The 23,871-nt window shown below is 49.6% G+C and overlaps 1 protein-coding gene across 2 annotated transcripts in view; it reads right to left on the reverse strand.

Moving 5' to 3' along the window:
- TAF15 (TATA-box binding protein associated factor 15) overlaps positions 1 to 23,871 on the reverse strand; it is a 109,994-nt gene that overhangs the window by 79,730 nt on the left and 6,393 nt on the right. Inside the window, exons 2-5 of one of the 2 annotated variants that reach the window (XM_075336259.1) lie at positions 19,339 to 19,381; positions 17,990 to 18,044; positions 16,490 to 16,580; positions 14,875 to 14,959 (exon numbers count right to left, since the gene is read on the reverse strand). In XM_075336259.1, the coding sequence (XP_075192374.1) occupies positions 14,875 to 14,959; positions 16,490 to 16,580; positions 17,990 to 18,044; positions 19,339 to 19,381 (274 nt within the window). Of the gene's footprint in view, positions 1 to 14,874; positions 14,960 to 16,489; positions 16,581 to 17,989; positions 18,045 to 19,338; positions 19,392 to 23,871 lie in introns of those variants that run through there. The other variant, XM_075336260.1, reaches the window with a different exon arrangement.

The raw sequence follows: 23,871 nt of genomic DNA on the forward strand, positions 1-23,871 counted from the left end.
GTTGTGATCAACATAAAAAAATGAGATATCAGACTACTGATGCTTAAAGTCCCCTTAGGGGGACTAGTAAAATAAAATAAAAAAAATAGTAAAAAAGAAGGGAATTTTGTTTACTTACCGTAAATTCCTTTTCTTCTAGCTCCAATTGGGAGACCCAGACAATTGGGTGTATAGCTTCTGCCTCCGGAGGCCACACAAAGTATTACACTAAAAGTGTAAAGCCCCTCCCCTTCTGCCTATACACCCCCCCGTGCATCACGGGCTCCTCAGTTTTGGTGCAAAAGCAGGAAGGAGGAAACTTATAAATTGGTCTAAAGTAAATTCAATCCGAAGAAGTTCGGAGAACTGAAAACCATTCAACATGAACAACATGTGTACACAAAAGAACAACAGCCCGAAGGGAACAGGGGCGGGTGCTGGGGTCTCCCAATTGGAGCTAGAAGAAAAGGAATTTACGGTAAGTAAACAAAATTCCCTTCTTTGTCGCTCCATTGGGAGACCCAGACAATTGGGGACGTCCAAAAGCAGTCCCTGGGTGGGTAAAATAATACCTCGTAATAGAGCCGTAAAACGGCCCCTTCCTACAGGTGGGCAACCGCCGCCTGAAGGTCTCGCCTACCTAGGCTGGCATCTGCCGAAGCATAGGTATGCACCTGATAGTGTTTCGTGAAAGTGTGCAGGCTCGACCAGGTAGCCGCCTGACACACCTGCTGAGCCGTAGCCTGGTGCCGCAAAGCCCAGGACGCACCCACGGCTCTGGTAGAATGGCCTTCAGCCCTGAGGGAACCGGAAGCCCAGAAGAACGGTAGGCTTCAAGAATTGGTTCCTTGATCCACCGAGCCAAGGTTGACTTGGAAGCCTGCGACCCTTTACGCTGGCCAGCGACAAGGACAAAGAGTGCATCCGAGCGGCGCAGGGGCGCCGTACGAGAAATGTAGAGTCTGAGTGCTCTCACCAGATCTAACAAGTGCAAATCCTTTTCACATTGGTGAACTGGATGAGGACAAAAAGAAGGTAAGGAGATATCCTGATTGAGATGAAAGGGGGATACCACCTTAGGGAGAAATTCCGGAACCGGACGCAGAACCACCTTGTCCTGGTGAAACACCAGGAAAGGGGCTTTGCATGACAGCGCTGCTAGCTCAGACACTCTCCGAAGTGATGTGACTGCTACTACCGTGTTTCCCCGAAAGTAAGGCCCTGTCTTACATTAATTTTACCCCCAAAAGTCCCACCCTGCCTTACTTTCGGGGGAGGCCTTACATTGGAAAAAAAATGACAATCCTCCCCCCTGCAGCCTCCCCATTGTTTGAGATCCGGCATCCACCCCTTCCTCCCCCCTGCAGCCTCCCATTGTTTGAGATCCGGCATCCACCCCTTCCTCCCCCCTGCAGCCTCCCCATTGTTTGAGATCCGGCATCCACCCCATCCTCCCCCCTGCAGCCTCCCCATATAGTGGTTCTGCCCCCCACTCTGCCACCACACACACTGACACATACGGTACCGGTACAGCCCCACACGGCACCCACACACATATCGTACCGGTACCGTACACACACACACACACTGACACATACAGCCCATACGGCACCCATACACATACCGTACACAACACACACACACACACACACCACACACAGTTTCGGAACTTACCGAAATCGGAGCGAGCCTGCAGGCGGTGACGTCGCGGCTGATTTCGGCCAATCAGCTGCGAGCCGGCTGACTGGCCAATCGCAGCTCGAGCTGAGGGCCAATCAGCTGCGAGCCGGCTGACTGGCCAATCGCAGCTCGAGCTGAGGGCCAATCAGCTGCGAGCCGGCTGACTGGCCAATCACAGCTCGAGCTGATGGCCAGCAGGGAGCCTTGCGGGGGCCATTCACCAGAGGCGGACCACGGGTGGCACGAGACTGGAGAAGGCCTGGATGGAGCGAGGGAACAGCGGCAGCGGTAAGTTCCTGTACTTTCCCCAGGGACCCCCACCCATATGCGGCCTTACATTACGCCGCGACCACCACCCATAGGCGGCCTTACATTCCCCGGCCCCCCCGCTACCCTGCCTTACAATCGGGGGGTGCCCTACATTGGCGGACCCCCCCGAAACCCCCACCCTGCCTTACTTTCGGGGGGGTCCTACTTTCGGGGAAACACGGTAGGAAGACCACTTTCTGCAGAAAGGCGTGAAAGAGAAATATCCTTCATTGGCTCGAAAGGTGGTTTCTGAAGAGCCATCAGCACCCTGTTCAGATCCCAGGGTTCTAACGGACGCTTGTAAGGAGGGACTATGTGACAAACCCCCTGCAGGAACGTGCGTACCTGTGGAAGTCTGGCTAGGCGCTTCTGAAAAAACACAGAGAGCGCTGAGACTTGTCCCTTAAGGGAGCCGAGCGACAAACCCTTTTCCATTCCGGATTGAAGGAAGGACAGAAAAGTGGGCAAGGCAAATGGCCAGGAAGTAAAACCCTGATCAGAGCACCAGGATAAGAATATCCTCCACGTCCTGTGGTAGATCTTGGCGGACGTTGGTTTCCTGGCCTGTCTCATAGTGGCAATGACCTCTTGAGATAACCCTGAAGACGCTAGGATCCAGGACTCAATGGCCACACAGTCAGGTTGAGGGCCGCAGAATTCAGATGGAAAAAAGGCCCTTGAGACAGCAAGTCTGGCCGGTCTGGTAGTGTCCACGGTTTGGCCCACCGTGAGATGCCACAGATCCGGGTACCACGACCTCCTCGGCCAGTCTGGAGCGACGAGGATGGCGCGGCGGCAGTCGGACCTGATCTTGCGTAACACTCTGGGCAGCAGTGCCAGAGGAGGAAATACATAAGGCAGTTGAAACTGCGACCAATCCTGAACTAATGCGTCTGCCGCCAGAGCTCTGTGATCTTGAGACCGTGCCATGAATGCCGGGACCTTGTTGTTTGTGCCGGGACGCCATTAGGTCGACGTCCGGCGTCCCCCAGCGGCAACAGATCTCTTGAAACACGTCCGGGTGAAGGGACCATTCCCCTGCGTCCATGCCCTGGCGACTGAGAAAGTCTGCTTCCCAGTTTTCTACGCCCGGGATGTGAACTGCAGATATGGTGGAGGCTGTGGCTTCCACCCACAGCAGAATCCGCCGGACTTCCTGGAAGGCTTGCCGACTGCGTGTTTCTGCCTTGGTGGTTGATGTATGCCACCGCGGTGAGTTGTCCGACTGAATTCGGATCTGCTTGCCTTCCAGCCACGGCTGGAACGCCTTTAGGGCAAGATACACTGCCCTTATCTCCAGAACATTGATCTGAAGGGAGGGACTCTGGCTGAGTCCAGGTACCCTGAGCCCTGTGGTGGAGAAAGACCGCTCCCCCACCTGACAGACTCGCGTCCGTCGTGACCACCGCCCAGGATGGGGGTAGGAAGGATTTCCCCTTCGACAACGAGGTGGGAAGAAGCCACCACCGAAGGGAGGCCTTGGCTGCCTGAGAAAGGGAGACGTTCTGTCGAGGGACGTCGACTTCCTGTCCCATTTGCGGAGAATGTCCCATTGAAGTGGACGCAGATGAAACTGCGCAAAGGAACTGCCTCCATTGCTGCCACCATCTTCCCTAGGAAGTGCATGAGGCGCCTCAAGGGGTGCGACTGGCCTTGAAGGAGAGATTGCACCCCTGTCTGTAGTGAACGCTGTTTGTCCAGCGGAAGCTTCACTATCGCTGAGAGAGTATGAAACTCCATGCCGAGATATGTCAGTGATTGGGCCGGTGTCAGTTTTGACTTTGGGAAATTGATGATCCACCCGAATCTCTGGAGAGTCTCTAGAGCAATATTCAGGCTGTGTTGGCATGCCACCTGAGAGGGGGCTTTGACAAGCAGATCGTCTAAGTAAGGAATCACCGAGTGTCCCTGAGAGTGTAGGACTGCTACCACTGTTGCCATGACCTTGGTGAAAACCCGTGGGGCTGTCGCCAGGCCGAAAGGCAGTGCCACGAACTGAAGGTGTTCGTCCCCTATGGCGAAACGCAGGAAGCGCTGATGCTCTGGTGCAATAGGTACGTGGAGATAAGCATCCTTGATGTCGATTGATGCTAGGAAGTCTCCTTGGGACATTGAGGCGATGACGGAGCGGAGAGATTCCATCCGGAACCGCCTGGTTTTCACGTGTTTGTTGAGCAGTTTTAGGTCCAGAACGGGACGGAAAGATCCGTCCTTTTTTGGCACCACAAACAAGTTGGAGTAAAAACCGTGACCCCGTTGCTGAAGGGGAACAGGGATCACCACTCCTTCTGCCTTCAGAGTGCTCACCGCCTGAAGAAGAGCATCGGCTCGCTCGGGGGCGGGAGATGTTCTGAAGAATCGAGTCAGAGGACGAGAGCTGAACTCTATCCTGTAACACCGTGAGACAGAATGTCTCTCACCCATCGGTCTTGTACATGTGGCAGCCAGGCGTCGCAAAAGCGGGAGAGCCTGCCACCGACCGAGGATGCGGTTTGAAGAGGCCGAAAGTCATGAGGAGGCCGCTTTGGGAGCGGTTCCTCCGGCGGTCTTTTTAGGACGTGACTTAGACCGCCATGAATCGGAGTTCCTCTGACCCTTCTGTGGCCTGTTGGACGAGGAGAATTGAGACTGCCCGCAGGCCGAAAGGACCGAAACCTCGATTGTACCTTCCGTTGTTGAGGTCTGTTTGGTTTGGACTGGGGTAAGGATGAGTCCTTTCCCTTGGATTGTTTAATGATTTCATCCAATCGCTCGCCAAACAGGCGGTCGCCAGAAAATGGCAAACCGGTTAAGAACTTTTTGGAAGCAGAGTCTGCCTTCCATTCACGTAGCCACATGGCCTGCTGACTGCCACCGAATTGGCGGATGCTACCGCCGTACGGCTCGCAGAGTCCAGGACAGCATTTATGGCGTAGGACGCAAACGCCGACGCCTGAGAGGTTAAGGACACCACCTGCGGAGCAGAGGCACGTGTGACTGCATTAATCTCAGAGTGACAAGCTGAGATAGCTTGGAGTGCCCATACGGCTGCGAATGCCGGAGCAAAGGACGCGCCGATAGCTTCATAGATGGATTTCAAACCAGAGCTCCATCTGTCTGTCAGTGGCATCTTTAAGTGAAGCACCATCTTCCACTGCAACTATGGATCTACCTTGGACACTGAGCCCAACCCTTGACTACGTCAGGGGGGGAAGGGATAACGTGTGTCCTTAAGGCGCTTAGAAAAGCGCTTATCTGTACAAGCTCGGTGTTTCTGGACTGCATCTCTGAAGTCGGAGTGATCCAGAAACGTACTCATTGTACGTTTGGGAAACCTAAAACGGAATTTCTCCTGCTGAGAAGCTGACTCCTCAATTGGAGGAGCTGGGGGAGAAAGATCCAACACCTGATTGATGGACGCTATAAGGTCATTCACTATGGCGTCTCCTTCAGGTGTATCTAGGTTGAGAGCGGCCTCAGGATCAGAATCCTGATCTGCCACCTCCGCTTCATCCTCTAGAGAGTCCTCCTGCTGAGACCCTGAGCAGTGTGATGAAGTCGAGGGAAGCTCCCAGCGAGCCCGCTTAGGCGGTCTGGGACTGCGGTCCGTGTCGGAGACCTCACCGTGGGACCTATGAGTCACCCCAGGAGCACTTTGCTGCTCCAACCGAGGGGGGCCTGGGGTCAATGATTCAACAGTGCCCGGGGCCTGAGTTACCGGTCTGGACTGCAAGGCTTCTAGTATCTTAGCAGACCATTTATCCATAGACTCAGAAAGTTTGTCAGCGAATACTGCAAACTCTGTCCCTGTCACCTGGACAGTGGCAGCAGGTAGTTCCACCTGGGCCACCAGTGGCAGAGGCTCCGGCTGAGTGAGTGCCACAGGGGCCGAGCATTGCACACAATGAGGGTAGGTGGAACCTGCCGGTAGCATAGCCGCACATGAGGTACCGGTTGCAAAGTAAGCCTGTGCTTTGGCACCCTTGCTTTTTGCGGACGACATGCTGTTGTCTCCTCAGAGTACAATCCGGGAGGGTATATAGCCAAAAACAACAGTGCGGCCGTACAGAGTAAATGTATAGTAACAGGTGCGGCTTACCGACCGCCCGAAGCGGTTGTGTGACCACCAGATTCCCTGCCTGGCCTCCCAGAGCTGTGTTTCTCCTCTCCAGCTCAGAAGTGCTGACAGGAATGGCTGCCGGCGTTCTGTGAGGAGGAGGGGGCCGTGGGCGTGCCTTAGAAAGTGCGGGAATATGGTGCCCCACGGTGCTCAGTGAGGGGGGAGGAGGATACTAAGTATGCTCCAACCCTCAGCGCTGACGTCTAGCGCAGCGTCCCGCCCTTCCCCTGACTGGCAGGTCCAGGGGCGGGAATATGCGGTACTAGGCCGCAAAAGCCGGGGAGTAAAGTTATAAGCGCGGCCGGCAAACAAGCGCGGTCAGCGCGGTAGTCCCGGCGCACTAACACACCAGCAGTGCTGCAGCGTGCATAACACAGGCGCTCCATGCGTCATCCCCAAGGGGACACAGAGTACCTCACAGTAGCAGGGCCTTGTCCCTGACGATACCCGGATCCTGTCCAGCAGATTCCCCCAGGGGCTGCGGAGGGAGCACGGTCCCAGTGCCTGGAGACCGATTAGGATCCCCACTTCACCCAGAGCCCCTAAGGGATGGGGAAGGAAACAGCATGTGGCTCCTGCCTATGTACCCGCAATGGGTACCTCAACCTTAACAGCACCGCCGACCAGAGTGGGGTGAGAAGGGAGCATGCCGGGGCCCTGTTATGGGCCCTCTTTTCTTCCATCCGATATAGTCAGCAGCTGCTGCTGACTAAAATGTGGAGCTTGCGTGCATGTGCGCCTCCTTCGCACAAAGCATAAAAACTGAGGAGCCCGTGATGCACGGGGGGGTGTATAGGCAGAAGGGGAGGGGCTTTACACTTTTAAGTGTAATACTTTGTGTGGCCTCCGGAGGCAGAAGCTATACACCCAATTGTCTGGGTCTCCCAATGGAGCGACAAAGAAAAAACCAACAATCCCGTAAACGTTGAAATCACCGCCCCCATTCACCCCATTAACAATTAAAGGGTTAAAAAAATACACATTTGGTATCGCAGAGTTCAGAAATGCCCGACCACAATATAAAATCAATTAATCTGATCAGTAAACTGTAGCAGCAAAAAAATTATAAACGCCAAAGAAGGGAATTTTGTTTACTTACCGTAAATTCCTTTTCTTCTAGCTCCAATTGGGAGACCCAGACAATTGGGTGTATAGCTTCTGCCTCCGGAGGCCACACAAAGTATTACACTAAAAGTGTAAAGCCCCTCCCCTTCTGCCTATACACCCCCCGTGCATCACGGGTTCCTCACTTTTAGTGCAAAACCAAGAAGGAGGAAAGCTAATAAAGTGGTTTAAAGTAACTTCAATCCGAATAAATTTCGGAGAACTGAAACCATTCAAAATGAACAACATGTGTACACGAAAAAACAACAGCCCGAAAGGAACAGGGCGGGTGCTGGGTCTCCCAATTGGAGCTAGAAGAAAAGGAATTTACGGTAAGTAAACAAAATTCCCTTCTTTGTCGCTCCATTGGGAGACCCAGACAATTGGGACGTCCAAAAGCTGTCCCTGGGTGGGTAAAATACCTCGTAATAGAGCCGTAAAACGGCCCTTTCCTACAGGTGGGCAACCGCCGCCTGCAGGACTCGCCTACCTAGGCTGGCCTCCGCCAAAGCATAGGTATGCACCTGATAGTGTTTGGTGAAAGTGTGCAGGCTCGACCAGGTAGCCGCCTGGCACACCTGCTGAGCCGTAGCCTGGTGCCGCAAAGCCCAGGACGCACCCACGGCTCTGGTAGAATGGGCCTTCAGCCCTGAGGGAACCGGAAGTCCAGAAGAACGGTAGGCTTCGAGAATTGGTTCCTTGATCCACCGAGCCAGGGTGGATTTGGAAGCCTGTGACCCCTTACGCTGACAAGGACAAGGACAAAGAGTGCCTCCGAGCGGCGCAGGGGCGCCGTACGGGAAATGTAGATTCTGAGCGCTCTCACCAGATCTAACAAATGCAAATCCCTTTCACATTGATGAACTGGATGAGGACAAAAAGAGGGTAAGGAGATATCCTGATTGAGATGAAAGGTGGATACCACCTTAGGAAGAAATTCCGGAACCGGGCGCAGCACCACCTTGTCCTGGTGAAACACCAGGAAAGGAGCCTTGCATGACAGCGCTGCTAGCTCAGACACTCTCCGAAGTGATGTGACTGCTACTAGGAAGACCACCTTCTGCGAAAGGCGAGAAAGAGAAATATCCTTCAACGGCTCGAAAGGTGGCTTCTGAAGGGCCATCAGAACCTTGTTCAGATCCCAGGGTTCTAACGGCCGCCTGTAAGGAGGGACTATGTGACAAACCCCCTGCAGGAACGTGCGTACCTGAGAAAGCCTGGCAAGACGCTTCTGAAAGAACACAGAGAGCGCTGAGACTTGTCCCTTAAGGGAGCCGAGCGACAAACCTTTTTCCAATCCTGATTGAAGAAAGGAAAGAAAAGTGGGCAAGGCAAATGGCCAGGGAGAAAACCCCTGATCAGAGCACCAAGATAAGAATATCTTCCACGTCCTGTGGTAGATCTTGGCAGACGTTGGTTTCCTGGCCTGTCTCATAGTGGCAATGACCTCTTGAGATAACCCTGAAGACGCTAGGATCCAGGACTCAATGGCCACACAGTCAGGTTGAGGGCCGCAGAATTCAGATGGAAAAACGGCCCTTGAGACAGCAAGTCTGGTCGGTCTGGTAGTGCCCACGGTTGGCCCACCGTGAGATGCCACAGATCCGGGTACCACAACCTCCTCGGCCAGTCTGGAGCGACGAGAATGGCGCGGCGGCAGTCTGACCTGATCTTGCGTAACACTCTGGGCAACAGTGCCAGAGGTGGAAACACATAAGGGAGTTGAAACTGCGACCAATCCTGAACTAAGGCGTCTGCCGCCAGAGCTCTGTGATCGTGAGATCGTGCCATGAATGCCGGGACCTTGTTGTTGTGCCGGGACGCCATTAGGTCGACGTCCGGCATCCCCCAGCGGCAACAGATCTCCTGAAACACGTCCGGGTGAAGGGACCATTCCCCTGCGTCCATGCCCTGGCGACTGAGAAAGTCTGCTTCCCAGTTTTCTACGCCCGGGATGTGAACTGCGGATATGGTGGAGGCCATGGCTTCCACCCACATCAAAATCCGCCGGACTTCCTGGAAGGCTTGCCGACTGCGTGTTCCGCCTTGGTGGTTGATGTAAGCCACCGCTGTGGAGTTGTCCGACTGAATTCGGATCTGCTTGCCTTCCAGCCACTGCTGGAACGCTTTCAGGGCAAGATACACTGCCCGAATTTCCAGAACATTGATCTGAAGCGAGGACTCTTGCCGGGTCCACGTACCCCGAGTCCTGTGGTGGAGAAAAAACCGCTCCCCACCCTGACAGACTTGCGTCCGTCGTGACTACTTCCCAGGATGGGGGTAGGAAGGATTTCCCCTTTGACAATGAAGTGGGAAGAAGCCACCACCGAAGGGAAGCTTTGGTCGCCTGAGAGAGGGAGACGGTCCTGTCGAGGGACGTCGGCTTCCTGTCCCATTTGCGTAGGATGTCCCATTGAAGAGGACGCAGGTGAAACTGCGCGAAAGGGGCTGCTTCCATTGCTGCCACCATCTTCCCCAGGAAGTGCATGAGGCGCCTCAAGGGGTGTGACTGGCCTTGAAGGAGAGATTGTACCCCTGTCTGTAGTGACCGCTGCTTGATCAGCGGAAGCTTCACTATCGCTGAGAGGGTATGAAACTCCATGCCAAGGTATGTGAGCGATTGGGCCGGTGTCAGATTTGACTTTGGAAAATTGATGATCCACCCGAAACTCTGGAGAGTCTCCAGGGTAGCGTCGAGGCTGTGTTGGCATGCCTCTAGAGAGGGTGCCTTGATCAACAGATCGTCCAAGTACGGGATCACCGAGTGACCCTGAGAATGGAGGACCGCTACTACAGTAGCCATAACCTTGGTGAAAACCCGTGGGGCTGTTGCCAGGCCGAATGGCAGTGCCACGAACTGCAGGTGTTCGTTTCCTATGGCGAAGCGCAAGAAGCGCTGGTGCTCTGGGGCAATCGGAACGTGGAGATAAGCATCTTTGATATCGATCGATGCAAGGAAATCTCCTTGGGACATTGAGACGATGACGGAGCGAAGGGATTCCATCCGGAACCGCCTGGTCTTTACGTGTTTGTTGAGAAGTTTCAGGTCTAGGACAGGACGGAAAGACCCGTCCTTCTTTGGGACCACAAACAAAGTTGGAGTAAAAACCGTGGCCCTGTTGATGAAGAGGAACAGGGACCACCACTCCTTCTGCCTTCAGAGTGCCCAGCGCCTGCAGAAGAGCCTCGGCTCTCTCGGGAGGCGGAGAAGACCTGAAGAATCGAGTCGGGGGACGAGAGATGAACTCTATCTTGTAACCGTGAGACAGAATGTCTCTCACACAGCGGTCTTTTATTTGTGGCAGCCAGGTGTCGCAAAAGCGGGAGAGCCTGCCACCGACCGAGGATGCTACTAGAGGAGGTAGAAGTCATGAGGCAGCCGCTTTGTTAGCGGTGCTCCCAATGGCCTTTTTAGGACGTGACTTAGACCGCCATGCATCAGAGTTCCTTTGTTCTTTCTGAGACCTTTTGGACGAGGAGAATTGGGACCTGCCCGCGCCCCGAAAGGACCGAAACCTCGACTGCCCTCTCCTCTGTTGGGAGAGGTTCTGCTTGGGCTGGGGTAAGGATGTATCCTTTCCCTTGGATTGTTTGATGATTTCATCCAGGCGCTCGCCAAAGAGCCTGTCGCCAGAAATTGGCAAACCGGTTAAACGCTTTTTTGGAAGCGGAATCTGCCTTCCACTCCCGTAGCCACAAGGCCCTGCGGACTACTACCGAATTGGCGGTCGCAACTGCCGTACGGCTCACAGAGTCCAGGACAGCATTCATAGCGTAAGACGCAATTGCCGAGGTCTGGGAGGTAATGGAAGCCACTTGTGGCGCGGCCGCTTCAATTTTCGCTTGACCTGCTGATATAGCTTGTAGCGCCCATACGGCTGCGAATGCTGGGGCAAAAGAAGCTCCGATAGCTTCATAGATGGATTTCATCCAGAGCTCCATCTGCCTGTCAGTGGCATCTTTAAGCGAGGCCCCATCTTCCACTGCAAGTATGGATCTAGCCGCCAGTCTGGAGATTGGAGGATCCACTTTGGGACATTGAATCCAACCTTTAACCACTTCCGGGGGAAAAGGATAACGTGTATCCTTAAGGCGCTTAGAGAAACGCTTATCCGGACAAGCATGGTGATTCTGGATTGCCTCCCTGAAATCAGAGTGGTCTAGAAACATACTCTGTGTACGCTTGGGGAACCTGAAGCGAAATTTCTCCTGCTGAGAATCAGACTCCTCCGCCGGAGGGGCTGAGGGAAGAATATCCAGCAACTGATGAATGGATGCAATAAGATCATTCACTATGGCGTCCCCGTCTGGAGAATTAAGATTGAGAGCGCTCCCAGGATCAGAATCCTGATCAGCTGTTTCCGCATCATCAACCAGAGAATCCCCCCGCTGAGACCCTAAACAATATGATGTCGAGGGAAATTCTAAGCGGGCTCGCTTAGACGATCTGGGGCTAGGTTCTAAGTCCGAACCCTCCGTCTGGGATGTATGAGATACCCCGTGAGGACATTGTTGGTCCAACTGAGGAGGGTCAGGGAACTATGATTCAACAGAGTCCCTTTGCTGAGATACCGATCTGGACTGCAAGGCTTCTAGTATCTTAGCCATAGTCTCAGAGAGTTGATCCTTAAAGGCTGCAAACTCAGTCCCCGTCACCTGGACAGTGTCAACAGGTGGCTCCCCCTGGGCCCCTCTTAGCAGAGGATCCGGCTGAGGAAGTGTCACAGGGGTCGAACACTGCACACAATGAGGGTCAGTGGAACCTGCCTGTAGCTGGGTCTTGCATGCGGCGCAGGCAACATAATAAGCCTGTGTTTTGGCACCCCTGCCTTTTATGGGCGCCATGCTATAGTTTTCCCTGAGTAACACAATAGGGTATATAGCCAGAAAGAACTGTGCTCATACAGTGTAAATTATATACAGTACACAAATAATGTACCCATACAATACAGCACCATGGGGCTAGCACCACATGTGCTGTTTACCAGCCGCCTAAGCGGTTGTGAGGCCACCAGAGACCGTGTCTGGGTCTCCCATGAATATGTCCCTCTCTGCAGCGTCGGTGGAGCTGACAGGAATGGCTGCGGCGTCCTGACGAGCTGAGGAAGCTGTGGGCGTGGCCTAGAAAGAGCGCGAAACGGGCGCTCATACTGTGTACAGTGAGGGGAGTGGAGCATGTAAATCATACTCCAGCCCTCATTGCTGCTCGCTCCGTGCAGCGTCCCGCCCTTCCCCTGCCTGTCAGGGCTGAGGGCGGGAGAAAAAAAAAAGGGAAACTAGGCCGCAATGAAGCCGGGGACTGTAGTAATAAACGCGGCCGCCGTAAAAGCGCGGTCGCGTGAAAGTCCCCGGCGAACTACAAGTCCCAGCCGCGCCGCAGTGTCCCGTGGCAACGGCGGTCAGTGCGGTAGCCCTTACATATAAACACACTCAGCGACGCTGAGTGTGTAATGGCACATATAGACCCGGTCAGCGCCGCGGTCCCCGGTGCACTAGCACACCCAGCAAAGCTGAGGTGATGCCGTGCGCGGTCCCCATAGGGATACAGAGTACCTTTAAGATGCAGGGCCATGTCCCTGAACGGTATCGGCTCCTATCCATCAGGCTCCACAGGAGTTGTGGATGAAGCCCGGTCTCAGTGCCTGGAGACCGATAAGATCCCACTTCACCCAGAGCCCTAAGGGGGATGGGGAAGGAAAGCAGCATGTGGGCTCCAGCCGCCGTACCCGCAATGGATACCTCAACCTTAACAACACCGCCGACAAAAGTGGGGTGAGAAGGGAGCATGCTGGGGGCCCTATATGGGCCCACTTTTCTTCCATCCGACCTAGTCAGCAGCTGCTGCTGACTAATCTGTGGAGCTGTGCTGTGCGTGTCTGACCTCCTTCGCACAAAGCAAAAAACTGAGCAGCCCGTGGGAGCACGGGGGGTGTATTGGCAGAAGGGGAGGGGCCTAACACTTTTAAGTGTAGTACTTTGTGCGGCCTCCGGAGGCATAGCCTATACACCCAATTGTCTGGGTCTCCCAATAGAGCGAAAAAGAAAACAGCATGTGGGCTCCAGCCTCCGTACCCGCAATGGATACCTCAACCTTAACAACACCGCCGACAAGAGTGGGGTGAGAAGGGAGCATGCCGGGGGCCCTGTTATGGGCCCTCTTTTCTTCCATCCGACATAGTCAGCAGCTGCTGCTGACTAAGATGTGGAGCTATGCGTGCATGTCAGCCTCCTTCGCACAAAGCATGTAAACTGAGGAACCCGTGATGCACGGAGGGTGTATAGGCAGAGGGGAGGGGCTTTACACTTTTAAGTGTAATACTTTGTGTGGCCTCCGGAGGCAGAAGCTATACACCCAATTGTCTGGGTCTCCCAATGGAGCGACAAAGAAATTACATTTTTTCGTTGCCACAAATTTTGTGCAAAATGCAATAACAGGCGATTAAAACGTAGCATCTGTGCAAAAATGGTACCATTAAAAACGTCAGCTCGAGACGCAAAAAATAAGCACTGAGCCATAAATGCAGAAAAATGAAAACGCTATGGGTCGCGGAGCATTCTGGGAGTTGTAGTTCAGAATAGCTGGAATGCCACGTTGCACGGTCACGCATAGCAGATCTGTTGCAGAAAATAGGGAGACAAATTAGGTTCGCATGCCTGCAAGTTCTGGAAATGACGGGCTCCATGTAAACATCTTCATAGCAGGAAAATGCAGGTGCTGCCTATTCACATGTTCTAGTGGGCATATAATGATGCATACTGCAATCCTCCAACACCCAAGTCCATTGGTCTGTGTGTAAAACCAGCCATATGCATTTACACACTGCCTATAATAATGGGTCCATACTGCACTTGCACAAATAATAAACTCATCTGAAGGAACCCTTAAAAGGGAACCTGTCACAACTTTTTCGGCCTATAAGATGCGGCCACCACTACCGGGCTCTTATATACAGCAGTCTAACATGCTGTATATAAGAGCCCAGGCCGGGGGTATAACATAAAAAACACTTTATAATGCCTAACGGTTGCGTTATGGGCGTCTCCGTTGTCCGCTGCCGGCGCCTTCTTTTTCTGCCATCTTTGTCCTCCATCTTCTGAAGCCTGGGTGCATGATGCGGCTACGTCATCCACAGTCGCCGGCATTCAGGTCCTGAGCAGGGCAGATCAAAGTATTGTAGTGCGTCTGCGCAGGACCGGCAAGTGTGTATGATGTAGACGTGTCATGCACACAGGCTTCAGAAAGAGGACGAAAATGGTGAAAAGAGGAGGCGCCGGCACCGGAGACACCCATATGGCCGACAGCGCAACCGTTAGGCAAGTATTATAAAGTGATTTTTATGTTCTACACAGCGGCCTGGGCTCTTATATACAGCATGTTAGAATGCTGTATATAAGAGCCCGGTAGTGGTGGCAGCAGCTTATAGACCAATAAAGTGGTGACAGGTTCCCTTTAAGCATCCATTCCAGATATGTGAATATTTGTAAAGACCCAATCAGGTACAAAGTAGATATGGAAATTTCTGCAACAAGTTTACAACTTGTGAACACAACCCTAGGACTAGTAGAAACCAAATTACCCAAAGACTGCATGCCACCCTACAGAGACAATGCACTTTTAAACAATCAAAATCTGGCCAGGGTTCTTCTCTTTATGAAAACAATCATGCATTGTAAAGTTAGTTTAAATGAATGAAACCTCTTACCCTCCTACAGACGATTCAGAAGTCTGTCCATAGCTACCATAGGACTGCTGACTTTCATAGGGGGTCTGCGAGGACTGGCCATAATCTAAAAAATACACAAACTGTTTATACAACGATAAAAATAAATGCAATATATATTCTCAAGTATAAATTCTATATCCATTGAAGGTGCATCACATTGATGGGTGTAAGTTTACCTGCATTTTTTTAGTAAGTGATGTTATGCGATTACCGAGTTGAAATACTTTTCAATCACTGATAGAGTACTGAATAAAGTTAATGGTGGTGTATGCAAGTTAGACCGGATACCCACATCCTTGTGTTGCAGAGTGGATACTGACTACGAGCCTCCGGACAGACTCATATGCCTGTGCGGCATCCGAGACCGAGCCAGAGCCAGAGACCGTCACACATGGATGTGAATGTGGCCTAAAGCTTAGATTTTGAAGAGCCCTATATTTTAGGTCCTAAATTCCTGAGATTTTTAATTTAAAATATATTTTTAAAAATTGGGCGGTGTATTTCTTACACAGACCATGCTCTTGTATAGCAAGAAACATTACATGATGATGCCTATTTAGGATGGACTTATTCAAAGATTCATATGCAGTTAGCGCTATCTAAAGCAACTGTAGATAAAACAGTATTTTACATTTAGGCGCTTTAACCCCTTCATGACCAGGCTATTTTCTGTTTTTTTCCTCCCCTTCTTCGAAGAGCTGTAACTTATTTTTTCCGCCCACAGCCATTTGAGGGCTTTCATTGCGAGACAAGTTGTACTTTTGAATGACACCATTTATTTTATCATGTGATGCTCTAGAAAGTGGGAATAAATTCCAAGTGCACTGAAGTTTTGGGCTGTGCGGTTGTGATTATTTTTTGTTTTTTTTTATTGTTTTAATTTTAAAGGAGAAAGGGGATGATTTGAACTTGTAGTTTTTTTTAATATACTTTTAAAAACAATTTAGTTTCTCGCTTTTTACTGTATTTAATAGTCCTCTTAGGGAACTTCAAACTACGATGACCTGATCGCTTATGTCATACATAGAAGTGCAGTTGCACTGCCAAGTATAGTAAAAATCACTGTCTTCTATGAACACAAGTTATACACTGGCTTTCACAGGAGGGTTATTCCACTAACTATCTTCAATTTAAGTTGGTTTTAATCAATAGATCGTGGAATAATAATTTCCACAATTGGATGAATTTAAAAAGAATCTTCCTGTGCGGAGATTATATATTTATAAATATATGGGTCTTTGTTAAGTACTGTGTAAAGGTCGTGTGACTGTACGGAGATAGATACAAGCTTGGTGTGCGAGCCCACATCAAAGTCAGGGAGCCGGCATACGATCCAGTTTTAGTGTCTCACATACTGCAGATCTAACGGAATAATATATAGCATATGATGTACCAGTATGTCGTATGTTAAGGGGTTTTCAAGAGAAGACAACACATGTCCTTTTACTTCCATATAAATGAGCATTTTCCATGTTTTGTACTTTCACTTCTAGTAGAAGTTAGCAAAATTTCTGCATAATCATAAGACATCAAGTATTGAAATGTATGACAACAGCTTATCAATCTGCTTGTTAAAAAAAATTAAATAAAATACCTGGCTGGCTCTGACTATAGCTCGGATTATAAGCTCCATAACTCTGCCCGTATGACGATGACTCTGGTGCTTGTCCGTAGCCAGAATAGTCCTAAGAATACATTATATTTACAACACAAACATTATGAAGTAATGTCATCACAAGTCACCAATGGAGCAAGTATGTGCTGACTAGATAAAAGAACAAGCCAAATTCCATGTCACAGCTCTGGATCTCCAGATATGCCAAATTCATGCCTTGTATACCAAAGTGCAGTGTAGCACAGGTGACAACCTATCCATAAACTCAATGGCTATGGATCTCAAATCTGTGGGAGAATTCTTTGGCATTAGCTTCAAATGTCAACTTAAAGGTAAAAATCGAATGCAAAATCCATACTATGCAAAAGTTCACGATACAGGCAAACTGCAGCGAGTCCCAACAAAGGCCACAGTTTACAGCCGGGATGGAAGGCATAAGTTTACCATATTTTTCAGACTATTAGCCTTTGTGTCCACGATCAGGGTTCACAGTGTTTAGGACGCAATGTGTTTCAGCTGCGTCCTAAACCCTGCCATGTACAATACAACCAGAGTGGATGGGATTTCTAGAAATCCCATGCCCACTGTGCGTGCGCTGCTCACAATGTAAATTGACCTGCGGTGCGGGTCTCAATCGCACGCATGTTGAATTCTTTGCTGCAGAGACGCGAGTGTTCTCCGCAGGGGAACACAACGAAAGACCACAACTGCCCGAGCCCAGATCGTGGGCACGAGCAGCTGCGGTCTCTTGCAGCCCTGTAGGTCAGGACCCGCCGCATCCAGGACGCAGTGGGTCCTGATCGTGTGCACATACCCTAAGGCAAACTATTAACAAGGAAAACTCCTGCTAAAAAGTGTGTACATCAGTCCGCAGGCAGCTTCCTGTGCTGAAGGAGAACACTGACACCATGTCCTGCCCAATCAGAGAGCCGTTTTCTCACCTCTTGTCCCGCACTGATGTGATTGATGCAGAGCAGGAAAGGAAGCAGCTGGAACCTGAATGGTAGCTGCCGAGCTGAGGGACCATCCAATCGCTTAAGTCCATGACTGTTCAGGTCATGTGACAGACCACATGCACATGACCTGAAAGGCCTTTAAGTTAACAATGTGGAAGGTCCTTCAGCAGCTCAGCTCCTACAGCACCCGTTCAGATCCCGATCAGGAAATGCAAGATGTGGATAATATATATATATATATATATATATATATATATATATATATATATATATATATATTTATACGTGTGTATTGTAACTGCAAGATGTGCATGTAGCAGTGCTGTGTGCGTATAATACACACTGGAAAGAGACTAATAAGATTTATTACTTAACTGTTCCACCCCACAGTGCTAATGACCCCCTCTACTTTACACCTTCAGGTAAGTGGTAATTAAATTGGGGAAAAAAAAAATATTTTCAGTTATCTAAACTTAGGATGCGCCTTATGATTTGAAATATACAATACAATTTCACCACCTACCTGTGAAGTTGGTCCCGCACTTTGACCCCCTGAATTTCCTCCATATGAAGAATAGCTGGAAAAGAAACAAAAAAAACAAACAAAACACTGCATCAAAAAACAAAAACAAAAACAACACACACACACACACACACACACACACACACACACACACACACACACACACACACACACACACACACACACACACACACACACACACACACACACACACACACACACACACACACACACACACACACACACACACAAATTTTCCATCAGATATAAAATCTGTAAGGAATTTGTATGTTCTCCCCCTGTTTGTGTGGGTTTCCTTTGGCGTCTCTGGTTTCCTCCAGCACTCCAAAAACACACTGATCGGTAAATTAGATTGTGAGCCCTAATGGGGACAGTGATTAGGATGTCTGTAAAGCGGGTAAAATTATTTAATGGCATTATATACATGTGCAGGAGGCACTAGTTCCTGAACTGTAACATAACCCTGCCCTACTTCTGACAGCCGCTGAGATTGGCAAAAACTCCAATCCTGGAAAAGTAACCCATTAGACATCAAAAAAGGCAGCCGTAATCGAGAGGTTTGCCTGAGAACAGGGATTCTGGCCATCCCACAAGCCTCCGCTAATGAGATGCTATGCCAGCCAAGAGTGTAAAAATCTATTTTGCAAACGGCCATCATTAAAAATCTTGTACTACTTAGCTTTTGAGAGATAGTGTAGGGATTATATATTTCCAAAAAAAAAAAGCCACGGAAGAGCATGGACCCCTCTTAGGCTGTGTGTGCACGCTGCGTTTTTGGTGACGTTTGTTGCCAAAACAGCATGTTTCTTTCTCCCAGCAAAGTCTATGAGAATTCAGAAATGCTGTGCGTACATTGCTTTTTTTTTTCTCTTGGAACCTGCAGTTTTGGGATGACAAAAAAACTGCAACATATCAATTCTTTGTGCACTTTTGTCCAGCGTTTTTTTTTTTTTTTTTTAGCCCTTCCAGCCATTGATTTCACACAAAAAAAAATGCACCAGACAAAAAACGTGCATAAAACATGCGTTTTTGGTGCATTTTCTTGCATAAAGTACGTTTTTCTGTGAACAAGTTTTCGGCAGCGTGCGCACATTTTACACAAGCGCAGGTGATAATTGTGGCAACCACTTTCACAAGACATGTAATTACTGCACTACCATTTCAGAATAATGGAACAGGTAATACAACATTGCAAATATCTAAATAAGGTCAACTTTGTTGCATATGCGCAGAATCAACAAGCTGCAATTTAGCAGAAATGCTTATTATCGAAGAAGCAGCTTGTGGTATAACCTGTTCTCGCAGACCGCTGCCATATTAATACATACCTCTGTTGATTTTGTCCTCCGTAACTGCCATAATTCCCAGGATCTAAAATCATAAGGAAAACGGAATAAACCAGCTTACTGCACACATCTCATATCATATATTATATCAAACATGTCAAGAAAACACTACATAAAGTGCGTAGACAGGACACTGATTTGCATGTGGCATGAGAGATAAGAAACCCATAAAATCCACCAGGAAGCCAAGTCCCTACAGGGTAAAAACTCGTGTTTAAGGCTATGTGCCCACGGGAGCTCGCACCTGCAGGTACATCCGCAGGTACGTCCGCAGGTTTCCCGCAGCTGATCCCCGGAATCCATAGCTATTTTTAGCTGCGGGATCCCTGCGAAATAGCTGTGGTAAACCTGCGGACATTCGTGCGACTTACCTGTGGAAGTCCCAGCCTCTGTCTCCATAGTGGAGAGCCGTGATATCCGCAGGAATAATTGACATGCAGTTATGTGCAGCTACAGGACATCCGCAGCATATTCCGCAGCCGCACATTCCGCAGCATGGACACAGCACTTCCCATGTCCCATAGGATAACATGGGGAGTGTCTGTACATACTGAAAACTGCGGATGTATCTAGAAAATACAGCTAAAAACGCAGGTTTTCCACAGCAAATTCCGCGGTTAGAGTCCCATGGGCACATAGCCTTACAGTGGCAGCACTGTGTATGAGATTGGGGGGGGGGGAACCCATCTCATATGTGCTGCAAAATATATACAGCGTAAATGACCGGCGCTTTGGACTTCAGAACCGCAGCCTGTCAATTTATGATACAAATGGAAAGGAACATCTGTAGGATTAGGAAAATAATCCACTTTATACATCTGTCAGAAAAATGCATGTTGCCATTTCCAAATACTAGCTTCTACTTACAAAGTAGTAAAGGCTGCAAGTGGCCACTACACAGTAAGAAACTGTGCCATTCATGCTCTGTGCACGGTTTACGGCTGGCTACCACAAGGGCTAATGATAGCTTGGGGGTGGAGGGGGGACAGAAAATTAGCACCGCCAGCAATATGATATAATATGAAAGTAGTGGTCAACCCCTCAAAGGGGTTATATGCACTAAATCCACAAGTCTGCACTTATGAATGCTCACATCACGCACACTGTGAGGATTCTCTGATGTCAGAGTTGGGAACAGCAGTCATGTGGTCGCGAGTATGCAATATGTACACCCACGGCCAGAATGCAACTAGATGCTCAGTGCAAGTATATTGAACAAGGCCGCACACACCTAGTCGAATTCTGTCTGGGACTATGCATATCGCATACTTAGGACCGAATGACTGCCGTTCCCAGCTCTGACACCCAGAGAATCCTCACAGCGCTCACTATGTGACGATTTATAAGCCTGCAGTCAGAGTAACACATGGTGACTGCAGACTTGTGGATTTAGTCCATACAACCCCTTTAAGATGACAAATGTTCCAAAGGAAGGGAATATTGCTCGAGACAACAGTTCCTTCAAAACACCCACTCATACATTCATGGCCTGGTACAGAACAGCAGGCCATTAACCACTCAGACGAGCACCATACAAGCATGGCACTCATCAGAAGCGGGTAAATGAAGCAGGCTCTGGACCTGAGGCCACCCCATCACTGGCAGATGACTTTTTCCGCCATCATGTGCCTCTAACAGTCCCAGGTGGAGAAGAGCTCAGACCAATGCTGTTAACCTACAAATGCCGCTGTCTGTCTTCAACAACAGTATTTACAGCACACAGCATAGTGGTGTGCCACTTCAAAGTGCCCATTAGTCCCCCCTCCTACCCCTGGAGAGAAAAAAAAAAATCACTCCTGTATCCCATATGAAAAAAAATAAATTATGAACTCATTCATAAAAGTGCAATCAAAATCTAAATTTAGTTGACCCAATTGGTAGAAAAAAAAAACATTACAAGCATAAAACATCAAGAAAGGCGAAACTCAGTTTCATGGTCATTGCAACAGCAGCAAAAGAAGAAAAAAAAAGTCATATCTAACCCCAAAAAGCATGAATAATAATGTCAGATCACCACATAAAAACAAAACCCTTGCACAGCTGCAAACAAACCCAAAACACATCGGAATTGTTTTTTTTCTTCACATTCCACTGAACTCTGAAGTTTTGTTTTTCAGTATAGTGTATGTGAAAATGAATGGTGTCATTCAAATGTACAAATCGTCCAAGAAAAAAAAATAGCTCTCGGCATGACCGGAAGTCCGGGGTCATGCGCACTGAGGCGAAATCCAAGGTCGGCCGAAATGGCAGCAGAGAGGTGAGTGAGATCATGTTCTGACGCTGTACATTCATTAGCATATTAGCACGCCCACAGGGTAATTCCGGTCATGCGCAGTATGAAGCCAGGTGTATGCGTCCCAACTTCAGAGAGGTCTACTGCGCATGACTAGAAGTGTCGGGCATTCAGAAGCGCGAACACAGGTACTCGCGACACCACTGGTGACGCTGCATTGAATAGCATCTTAGTACACCCTTGTGGGCGTACTAACGTGCTAAGAGGACGGACTGGTCGAGGGATATAACACCCTTGGGACTAGTCCTCGCACTCATTAGCATAAGATAAAAGATCTTTAGAAATACTTGTAGGGGTACTTCTCACATAGCGAGATCTCTGCTGAGTCACGGTTTTTGTGACGCAACAGTGACCTCATTAGCGATCTCGCTATGTGCGACACTGAGCAGCGATCTGGCCCCTGCTGTGATATCGCTGCTCGTTACATACAGTGCTGGTTTATTTTTTTGACGTTGCTCTCCCGACTGTGAAGCACACATCGTTGTGTTTGACAGCGAGAGAGCCACGATCTGAATGTGCAGGGAGCCGGCGTCTGGCAGCCTGCGGTAAGCTGTAACCAAGGTAAATATTGGGTAACCAAGCGAAGGGCTTTGCTTGGTTACCCAATATTTACCTTGGTTACTAGCGTCCGCCGCTCTCAAGCTGCCAGTGCCGGCTCCCTGCTCCCGGCACAAGTAGCCGGAGTACACATCGGGTAAATAAGCAAAGCGGTTTGCTTATTAACCCGATGTGTACTCTGGCTATGAGCGCAGTGAAACAGCGCTAAGCGGTGTGCGCTGGTAACCAAGGTAAATATCGGGTAACCAAGCACCTTGGTTACCCGATATTTACCTTAGTTACCAAGCGCAGCATCGCTTCCACGTGTCGCTGCTGGCTGGGGGCTGTTCACTGGTCAGATCTGCCTGATTGACAGCTCACCAGCGACCATGTAGCGACACACCAGCGATCCTGACCAGGTTAGATCGCTGATGGGATCGATGGAGCGTCGCTAAAGTGTGACAGTACCCTTACTAAAGATCCCTTTATCTATGCTCTGGGTGCATATTGCACCTGACAGGTTCCATTTAAAGGGGTTTTCCCATGCACAAAGTTCATTAAATCAATATAATATGTGTCCCTGCTGTGTACTGTGTAATGGATGTGTCTGACCGTACAGTGAGTCTGATCATACAACAGCTCCTGGGCTGGGAAGGAAGTAAAAAGTATCAGCTATGATGCCATGCTGTAATGTCTGTATAATCTTACTTACTCCCCTGCCCAGGAGATGTGGTGTGATCAGACATGCCCCTGTACGGTCAGACAAGGCCATTACACAGTATATAGTAGGGGCACATCTGTAACATTATTTCAGCACAGGAAAAAAACAAACATCCAATTGTGGAAATTATTCTTCCAACATTAATGAACTTTAAAGCTACGGTATGTGCACACTAGGCATTTTTTACCGCGTTTTTCTGGTGAGTTTTTGTTCAGAAAACTGCATGACTTTGCTTCACCGGCAAAGTCTATGAGTTTTCATTTTTGCTGTCTGCACACAGCATGTTTTTTTTAGCTGCGTTTTGTGGTGCCCACAAAAACGCAGCATGTCAATTATTACTGCATTTTTCACCCATTGAGTTCAATGAGATGTTCAAAAACGCAATGAAAAACGCAAATTGCAAATACAGCTGCGTTTCTATGACTGAAAACGCAGCTATAAACGCAAGGGGTGGGTAGTATAGTCACGTGTACAGGAAGAGGATTCCTTGTGTTGGTAAACACAGAAGCGTGACTCCTGCCGATACCGCCTTCCCTGCTTCCACCTCCCATCCGGCACCATGTCCGTTCCCAGCTCCTCTCCCGGTACCGCCAGCCCTGCTACCGCGCCATGTCCGCACAGGAGGTGGAAGCAGCTGCAAAATCAAAAGTGAACAATAGAAAACAAAATATATCATACTCCCGGGACATGTCACATCGCTGCAGGAACTGCTGGTGATTAGCTGATGCGGTCACCTGATTGCATCAGCTGATCGTACAAGTCCAGCGGTGAGGCCGGCTTTTAACCGCCTGGCTGGCTTAAACGATCAGCTGATGCTGTCAGGTGACAGCATCAGCTGATTACCGCCAGATCCTGCAGCGATCGCTCGAGAGTCAGCACAGAAGTGTGTCTTTTTTTTTTTCCTACTGATGCATCAGCTGATTGTCTAAAAGCAGTTTATACAATCAGCTGATGTGTCATGTGA

This window comes from Anomaloglossus baeobatrachus, chromosome 2 (assembly GCF_048569485.1).
Source record: "Anomaloglossus baeobatrachus isolate aAnoBae1 chromosome 2, aAnoBae1.hap1, whole genome shotgun sequence".
Taxonomy (NCBI): Eukaryota; Metazoa; Chordata; class Amphibia; order Anura; family Aromobatidae; genus Anomaloglossus; species Anomaloglossus baeobatrachus.